At 36.8% G+C, this 10,017-nt stretch overlaps 1 protein-coding gene across 1 annotated transcript; it reads left to right on the top strand.

Moving 5' to 3' along the window:
* The first annotated feature begins 2,796 nt into the window (after positions 1-2,796).
* Positions 2,797-5,143, top strand: LOC126585463 (UDP-rhamnose/UDP-galactose transporter 1-like). Its single transcript, XM_050249910.1, has 5 exons — positions 2,797-3,143; positions 3,733-3,917; positions 4,004-4,204; positions 4,314-4,475; positions 4,577-5,143. The coding sequence occupies exons 1-5, from the start codon at positions 3,017-3,019 to the stop codon at positions 4,919-4,921; spliced, it is 1,020 nt and encodes a 339-aa protein (XP_050105867.1). The 5' UTR covers positions 2,797-3,016; the 3' UTR covers positions 4,922-5,143.
* The last annotated feature ends 4,874 nt before the right edge of the window (positions 5,144-10,017 follow it).

Genomic DNA, 10,017 nt, shown 5'->3' with positions numbered 1-10,017 from the left:
TTATATTTATGTTAGTTGGATACCTTATTAGTGACTGATCCATTGTATGACCTAACGAAATCCCCGTTCCCCTTAGGGTAGAGTTTCTCCTCCCTTAGGCATGTTTACTTACATAGTATGGCGATCATAAGGAATATGTATGACAATGAACGAGTATGAGATAAACAACCCCCTATGTTAATGTGATAAATTCATTTTTTCAGGTTGGACCCATCTGCCTTTTCATTTCCTTTGTTATTTACAGACACATGAATAAATAAGATTAATACTCATTCCTTATAAGTAAACGTATTCTTAAAAAAATGAATATCATTTTGTTATATATAAAAGAAATAGAACATTGATCAAAAGAAAAAAGAAACAGAACAGTAGCATATAACATTTTACTAAAGTGGCATAAAATAATTATAGGAAACTTTAACGAAAAGCTCCCGGTACTGTTCACTTTAACGAAAAACCACATTTTTACACTAAAAAGTCAATCCTAGTACTATTCACTTTACCCTTTATTTTGTCCTTATCATTAAAACTTAAAATTTTCAAGTCATTTTCATTAGTTTTCCTATAATTATATCCAACAACTAACAATTAACTGTTTAGCACATTAAACGCTACCGAGTAATGTTACATTTATACAATATTTTTATCATCATTTGTATGATCTTTAAAATAAAATTAAGATTCACCAACGCATGTGAATCTTATCTATATTAAAAAGATGATACAAATAAAATAATATAAATTTGTGATAAGAATAACATTTTTATACCAATACCACTCTACTAAAACAGAAGACCAAAATAACGCCAAGTCAAACATAGTTGGGTTCTAGAAACACTAAAACTTAAAGACTTTTCTGGCGCTGAGAATAATGCAAATCTGCCGAATATTCCACTTCGCATTCTTCAGGCCCCAGCACCGGCAGTGTACCAAAATAAAAAGTCTTATTAAAAAAACAAGCAAAATATTTATTTTTAGAAAAAAAGGCTTGGGTCCTCCAATTTGAAGAGGCTATTTTCAATTCAGGTAGTGATTTATTCATATAATTTCGTGTTTATAATTAAAATTGTTCATGTTGTAAATTACTTTAAATATTATACTTATTAAAAAATAATTAAAACGAAGGTTATTTCATTAATCAGTTGTAAGAAATAGATAGACGGTTCATAATTCATTTATTGAATTTGTCCATTTGTTTATACATAATTTGTTGAACAAACGATCTCATATTTTATTATTCTTTGCAAAGATAAAATTTACATAATGATTTATAATATGAACAATTTCAATCATAAGTTCAATGAATCTGCTACATAATAAATTGAGAAGAGTTCCTTCCGCATTTATTGAGGAGCAAAGTTAATTTCTTATATTTATTGGGTCACAAAAAAAATAAAAAACTGCCAGGTCAAAGTAAAAGAAAAATCAAAACCGAAGACTTTCGGGGATATGCAGGTTTCATGGATTGCTTCCAAATTTCTCACTCCTCACATGTGGGGTTTTCTTTTTAATTTTTAATTTTTGACACCATATGTTGGTACATTTTGCATTTGAATCCAATTCACTAAACGCGTGATCAGCTTGCAAAACTTGTACACGTAAAGGTCAAATCTGGAGTGTCTCCGCTGTTTATACTATAATCGCTTTTAACACTTCACGTTTGCTTAGATTTTATATTCAAACCAAAACAAAACAAAAAAAAAACAAAAACATAAGATATATAAAATAGGAATATATGCATAAGTAGATCCGTTACAAACTTTTAATCGAAGGTAGAACTTAATAGTCAATAAACGACAATAAAAGAGCACGAAACCGTAATTTGAATACGGTTTATTAATGTTTGTTATCTTCTGCTTTACTTTTTATCAAAGTTATTACGGTTTTATTTATGCATATTGGAAAATATATATTATTAATTTCAATCTCTTCGGCTGCTTTGCCCAACATTCATTGAAAAATTGTAAGATAACATTAACCCATTAACTTTTGAAACTGAATTTTTATGTCCGCATTAGCTCTTCATTTTCAATGTTTTCCATCAACTTTATTACTAAAAAAAATTGTAAAACACCGATTTTAACCTTATATTTCTTAGTTACTTTCCCAATTTATTAAACAGTGCAAGAAAAAAAATTGCACTAATTGTGTAAATAATATAAGGATTCTAAATATAGTCATATTTTAATTGTATTACCTAAATGGTAAGGATTCTCCCTTCATTAATACTATAAATAAATAATACACACCGCTTTAGAATTCACCAATTTCTCCTCTCTCTCTTGCTGCACCTTTCCCCCTTTCTATCATTCTTCAAATAAATAGGCCTACAACACATAATTCGTTTTCCTTTCAATTCCATTAGATGAACCAAACGGAGAATTTATGCTTTCCCTCTAAACATTGAACCAAACGAGAAATGAGCTGCCTATAGGCTATAGCTTCTTTCGGGTAGAAGGGCCAATTGAGTCTATTGCTTATGCATTCAAAATTTAAAAGTTGGTACTATTTGAAGGAGTGAATCAAGAAATTTCCCTAATAACTAGGAAAAAAGTTACCAAAGGTGGAACCGTGTTAGGAAAACGAAATTAGGGCAAATCCCATCAAACCCCACTTACTTAAAATTGATTTATGAGTCCCCAATAAATATTATGATATTTGTTAAAATGGTAATGAAGGTGAGGCCATATGAGGGTAACATGCTCGTTTGCTGAGAGAGACAGCAAAACCAAAAATTAAAAATTAAAAAATTAAATTAGCCAGCCAATATATCCCAAAGCCTTCCCCTTTGTTTTTTACATTGTTTTTATATTTCTATGTTTATATTACCCACATAGCTCTTTAGCTTTGTCTCTTGAGAGAGGTGGTGACCGACTTCTGCAGCCTGCAACTCTGTCTGCTTTTGTTGTCCGCCTCTCTTCCGATCATCAAAATTCAAAATCCAAGATCCGAAGTTGGGGAGTAGAGGATTTGGAATTTTTGGGGTTTTTTTGGATTCGAGCTCGGAATTGCAGAAATGGAGAAGGAAAAGAAGTCTCCTGTGTCCGATGTGGGAGCTTGGGGAATGAATATTGTGAGCTCTGTGGGCATTATCATGGCCAACAAGCAGCTCATGTCCCCTAACGGCTTTGCTTTCGGCTTCGGTCAGTTCATCTCCTTCTTTAACTCTGTTAATTTACCAATTTTATCTAATTTTTCTTCTGGGTTCTGTCCTAATCTTCAATTTAATTACAGATCTGGAGTGGGAATTGCTTTTTGATCAATGGGTTTTTAGTGTTTTTCTTGTTGAATAATGGGTTGCTTCTGTTTTCCTGAATTGTGTTAAGAATTTCGAATTTTAGCAGATGCCATGAATCTGAGGAAGAACTGCATTTTCACCAATTTTTGGATTGTTAATTGATTTTTTTTCTCGCCTCAATTTTGATTCACAAGGGACCAATAAGTCAGATTACAATATAATATTCCATGTTCGATTGACTATCATTCGCCACTCATGGCAGTTTCAGCTATGGCCGGCCTTTTTTTGACTTGTCATCATTCCCTGTAGATCTAGCTACATTTCAATAGAAATTACGATTTCACATAATTCAGCTTTGATTGTGGCCTAGATTCATAAGGAGATCTCACTAAAGGTGTTTGCAAGAGTATGCTTATGTTATGTGACACAGAAATAGTTGAATTCATTGGTGGATTGGTTTCCGGCAATTGATCATTGTCTGTTTTTCTCTGCAGCTACAACTTTGACCGGATTCCATTTCTCTGTTACCGCTTTGGTCGGTCTGGTGTCAAATGCCACTGGTTACTCTGCATCTAAGCATGTTCCTCTGTGGGAACTTGTTTGGTTCTCACTTGTTGCCAATGCCTCAATCACCGGGATGAACTTGAGCCTCATGCTTAACTCTGTCGGATTTTATCAGGTAAATATCATTTTATTAGCCTAACAATTTTCCCTTTTGCATAATTGTTATCTGATTCAATCTTCTTCATTGTTATAATGGTGTAGATATCGAAGTTGAGCATGATTCCAGTGGTTTGTGTGATGGAGTGGATTCTTCATGCAAAGCATTTTTCACGGGAAGTCAAGATTGCGGTGGCAGTAGTGGTTGTAGGCGTGGGTATATGTACTGTGACCGACGTGAAAGTCAATGCTAAAGGCTTTCTGTGTGCTTGTGTGGCTATCCTATGTACATCCCTACAACAAATTGTGAGTATTACCCAAATTTTCTCCTTTAAAACTATACCATGAATCTGAGTTTAGGCATAAGAACCTCAAAGCAATTGTTGGTCTGACGTTCTTGTTGTTTGGGCAACAGTCAATAGGTTCCTTGCAAAAGAAATACTCGATAGGCTCTTTTGAATTGCTCAGCAAGACAGCTCCCATTCAAGCTCTGTCCCTTCTTGTCCTTGGTCCATTCGTTGATTACTTTCTTACTGGAAAACTTCTCTCTGATTACAAGTTGTCTACTGGTGCATTTGTAAGTGCTTCTTCTACTATTTGATCTTAATCTGCTTCTGTGTTTACGATGAACAATTTCTAATGAAGCTGCTGTGCTATGTGTGATCCCAATGTATGCAGTTTTTCATCCTACTCTCATGCTCCCTAGCGGTGTTTTGCAACATCAGCCAGTACCTCTGCATCGGCCGCTTCTCAGCTGTCTCTTTCCAGGTTTTGGGCCACATGAAAACAGTATGTGTCCTGACATTGGGGTGGCTACTCTTTGATTCCCAGCTCACATTCAAAAACTTGCTCGGCATGGCTCTTGCTGTTCTTGGCATGATCGTATACAGCTGGGCTGTGGAGGCTGAGAAGCAACCCAAGGTCCTCCCCAGTCATCTGTCAGAAGAGGATCTGAAACCGCTAAAGGAGGGAGTAGCCGAGAGTCCATTGAAAGATGTGGCGATTGGCGAGTCCAAAGTATAGGCTTCCCGTTTTCACTGCGCAAAGACATTTTCTCGGATACATGATCATCACATGTTTCGACATTCATCTGTTCGTCCAGCACAGCCTTTTACACTAATTCTATTTATTCACAAAATATGTTCAATCTTTCTTTTTACTCGTATTTAATTTCGTCAGAAAACGATTAAAGTATTTTTGTATATGGATTTCAGTATTCAGAAAGAAGTAGAATGTATTCGTGGATGGATGGAAGTATTTTCTGCAGTTATGAACATTTAAAAGTTAATTCCAGAAAATATAATTTTCCTCCCTTTTCCCACACTTTCTCATCCACCAAACAAGTTATAAATGCATCCGACCACATTATTGACATAATGTCAGATTACATTACTGATCACATCTCGTACAAAATGGGACCCATACGAAACTCGTATATTCGTCCACCAAACAAGTTGATTCTGTGAAGATCTGGGAGTTTAGGTTCAATCTGGACCACACACTATATAAATATTTCAGCCAATATTGAGAAGATAACTGACACAAGCAATTTTGTAGTTTCCCATCTTCATCTTTTAGACGAGTTCGTTACTCGTCAGTGTCCGGTTAGTTATGAACTTTTACTCACTCAGCTGTCTGAATTATTTATTGGTCTGAAAGTACAAATAAAGTAATAAACAAACAAAAGAATAGTAGGCCGTGTATCTTAATTTGAATGTCGCTTCTTGTATAGTCGTTTGATAAACGACTCGAATATAAATTCTTAATGTAACGAAGGTTAATAATGGTAAAGGTTATACATGTGTCCAACAACATTACCGATACACGATCACATTGGTAACCACATCTCTTACAAAATAAGGATCCGTACTAAATCCGTATGCATAAACAGATTTCGTCTTTTTTATGAGTAGTCGTGAGATCAAATTATTGGTGAAAACAAGATAACGCAAAGGTTTGAAAATATATATCTTCCATGTTGGCTAAAAAAAACAAGTTTGCAACTTGCAATTTGTTATTTGATTAACCATGCCTTAGGAAAGGGTAATTAAATAATAAATTCGATTATAATTTTTAATCCAATTGGAATTTGCAATGCAGGAACACGGAAAGAGAGAGATTGCCTTCTTTTGAGGATAGAAAAAGGGACAATGGTGAAGTGATTACCAAGTTCAGGTTTTAGATTTGTCAACTTGTACAAAGTGGGAAAACGAAAACGTGCACATAGAGAAAGGTACTAATTAATGACAGATAGAGAAGGAAGCTGCAATCGAGAAATTGGAACGGTTTGTTTATCCGACATTTATTATGTTATATTTTCAGAATATAAGCTGCATATTTGTACATTATTCGGTAAATCCATCAAATGAAGAAGCCTAATTATTAATGTAAAAACTAAAGACACGCTATCTCCAATCCGAAGGTGTAAAATCTAAAAATTTAGCGCCGTATTTTTAACTATTCATCTATACGTATGAAGTTGGTCAGTTTTTTCCTCCAATGGTAAGGGACCTACAATTTCCACTCTCAACTTTATAATTTGTTAAATTTTGTATTTATTTGATTTTTTTTAATAATTTTGGAATTAGTTTTTGTATAATCTATCTTATTGTTGTAGGCATAATTTACTGAACCATTATGGAGGCCTTAGAGAGAGAGGGGGTGCGGCAATAGAGAGAAGAATAGAGAGATGTGTAATTGTGGGTGTGTGTTATCTCACCCCATTGTGCCTTTATTTATAGTAGTAAGAAGGATAAAACCTTTCCCTTTAGGATTACAACATTTAATAGGTAATCTAATCCTAATAGGAATATAAGATACATTCCCATATTTCCTAGGATTTACACAATTACATTCCTATTCTAAATAGGACTGCAACACTCCCCCTTGAGTGTGTAAATACTCAAGTAAATGGTGCATCAAGTCTTCATTGATGAAGTAAGTACAGTTGATGAAGTCGTCGGCACAATGGGCAAATGCAAGTCTCAAATCAACAGAAGAATGCATAAAAAGGAAAACTCACAAAACCTCGCTATGGTAAAACCCAAGATGGGAGAAAAACCCGTAGTCTAAGGAGGAAAGTGAGAAGTCGCATTAAGTCAAAACTATACGTCTTTTGGACGCAAGTAGAAGAGCTCTCAAGGGTATGATCAGCCCAGGATGGGTGCCTCGTTAAAACCTAGTTAGGTAGCAAAAACCCAGTGGGAAAAATGCTCCTAATCGTAGGGAAAAAGAGTACATTAAGATCAAGTGAGTATACTTCTGGATACTCCCCCTGAGTTTGACATAACATCCAAATGAGAACTACAAGCATTGCATATGAGTAGTTAGGCATACCAATTCCTCGGACAAGCTTCTGGAAGGTTGACTTCGGCAGTGACATCGTGTAGAGGTCGGCAAGGTTGTCTGGGATCGGTTTGCATGACTTCAATCTCCTGATGCTTTGCTGATGTAGATGTAGACACAATATGTCTTGGTGTTGACTTCGTTGATGTATCATGGCTTGGTCGGGTTGATACATGTGGCATAATCTTCATGGATCGTCGTTGGCACTCAACGATGGATGAAAATATAGCAAGTACTTCGAATATGCTCAACAAGAACTCCTAACCATGTCTCACTTGTGGCATAGTGAAGTAAGGTGAGTCTTGGAACGATTCAAAGATTTCGCAACTAGGGTCATATCGTGGACCTCCAAGATATTGCGATATCCCTAACGGTAAAGACATAACCATTCGGGGATTTTGCCTTGTGCGAGTTTGATAAGTAACTAGCGTCAACATAACAAACAAGGCAAGCATCATTTCGAGGATCAGGGGGATTAGATCCGTTCAAGATGCGTTGGGATTTGCCCACGTAATACCTTTAGGGTACGTCTTTAATACCAATTCAGTGGTTGCGTGTAGGCGCGATGCTGCATCTTTACCAAGATCAACAGCGAAGGAGATGTCCTGTCTAAATACAATGAGCTAAGTACAACAAAGCGCAAAGTAGAACTTTTAGATATGGAATTTCAAATTCCATAGACTCTTCAAGAGTCTCATTTGCATATAACGTATGGACGATCATGGGTATACTCAAATGTGACACATTCCGGGTGTAGTTCAACTGGTAGACCAAAATACCGTCAGAACAATGCTTCAACTTTAGGTCAAGGCATAAACGAGTTTTCCCAAGATCCTTCATCTCAAATTCCATCTTCAGGTGCGAGGCAGTTTTCTCAAGCTCTTCCAGAGTCTTAGTGAGATTCGTGTTAACGACATAAACTGTAACTCTAGCAATTTGGAATAAGACTTCATAGTTTAACACGCAAGGGCATAATGCATATCCTTGACTGATCAAATAATCACTTAGACGGGTATACCACATCCGTCGGATTTTTCAATCCATAAATGAACGCCTCAAAACGAGTTAAGAGGGTGTTCCGTGGTTTGGAACTATTTGAACCAGTCCATGTAATTCTTCGGGAACTTACACGTAAATCTCCGTATTTATATCCCCATGGAGAAATACTAACCTCATTTTATATCCCCATAGAAACCTTGCGCTGTAAGGCGTGCATCATATCACACTATTTCATTCATCTCATAACGTTTCCTTTCCCACTTGTAACTTAACAGGGTTACCTTGGGCAGTGTCGGAACGACAGGTCCAATACACACTTTGGTAAAGAATTTGACCTGGATTGTAAGTTTAGTTGTCCAATCAGTTCTACGTTGTCACTTAATCAACGGAACACGGTTCGATATTGTCGCTTTTCATTTATGTCGGTAGCTACCATATAAGTGAAAACATCATCGATGATAATCTCATTTCAATCCCATTTTCTCATCCAAACTAGTATACTGGACCAAGAACTTCAAGTCTCGGGAGTAATCCGGATTAATCTCATGAGATGGAAATGATTTGAGACAGCGATCGAGTTTAGATTCATTGTTGTGCCATGTCTTCCTCTTCCAGGGAAGTGAATCCTACGAACCAAATGATATGTCGTGCTCTAGGCTAAGACATATTGATTGGCTATCCGCCGGTGTACCGGACCGTCCAACAGGGGCATCCAACTGTCCAACATGGGAGGCACACCCTCCAGGGATGTTGACTCGACGTCCGTTAAGTACGTCTATCCTTGCAGACATGTTTGCAGCTGGTATATGATCTCATCACTTTAGCTAGATCAGAGGAATGCGTCTGGAGCAACATTCTGAAATCTAGAATTCGTCGCACTTACTTATCACACTTGTGCGGTATGGGGATTGAGATGAGACATAGTGGGCAACGTCCATGCAAATTCGCACCGTTCTACAGGAACGTTGACGTTCTTATCTCCCCCTAACGGTAGGAAGACTGTCTCATTAAAGTGACAACCCACAAATAAATGGTAAAGAGATCGTGTGCAAGGGCTCAAAGAGAGCTAGTGTGAAGGAGAATCATGATCGATAAAAGATACACATCCTTCTTTGAGGACCCATGGTGGTACGTTACGGCGGCGCAACTTGGCACATGGAATGCGCACCCAAATGCATAAATACGAAAGTCGTCAGGTTCGTACCCAGTAACCAACTGTAACGTCATATAGGTTGGGTGGCAATGGGCCTCAAGATGGACCAACATAGCTGCGTGCAAGATTGCATAGACCTAGGCAAAGACCGAAAACTTGGTACGTTTACCAAAATTTGGGCAATCATTTAAATTGCGCTTTATGATCGCTAGGCTAGGCTATTTGGAGTGAACATGGGAATGCGATGTTCAATTAAAAACCCAAAATGACATGCAATACTTTATCGAAAACCGTCGATATAAACTCTCTAGCATTATCCAGTCTTCCAGACCTTAAGGGATAAGTAGGGTGGTGAACCCTTAATCGGCCAAGAGGTTTAGCAGTAATGTGTGTGGACAAACATGTGACCAGTTTGTCGATTCATCAACCAAAACCATAAATATTTATATGGTCTGCATTTTGGTTGGATTAGTCCACATATATTCCCTTGAATCCACTGTGAAAATGGAGTCGTGTCATATCTTTGCAAGAAATGATATAGAAAATCAATTTCCCTAATGAGTAGGATTGGTAAAGTGTGCTTGTAGGCACAAAATCCTTACTTCAGATAAGGGGATGCGTT

This window comes from Malus sylvestris, chromosome 10, assembly GCF_916048215.2.
Source record: "Malus sylvestris chromosome 10, drMalSylv7.2, whole genome shotgun sequence".
Lineage (NCBI taxonomy): Eukaryota > Viridiplantae > Streptophyta > Magnoliopsida > Rosales > Rosaceae > Malus > Malus sylvestris.
The sequence above is the reverse complement of the archived record's forward strand: the minus strand, read 5'-3'. Positions and strand labels throughout refer to the sequence as shown.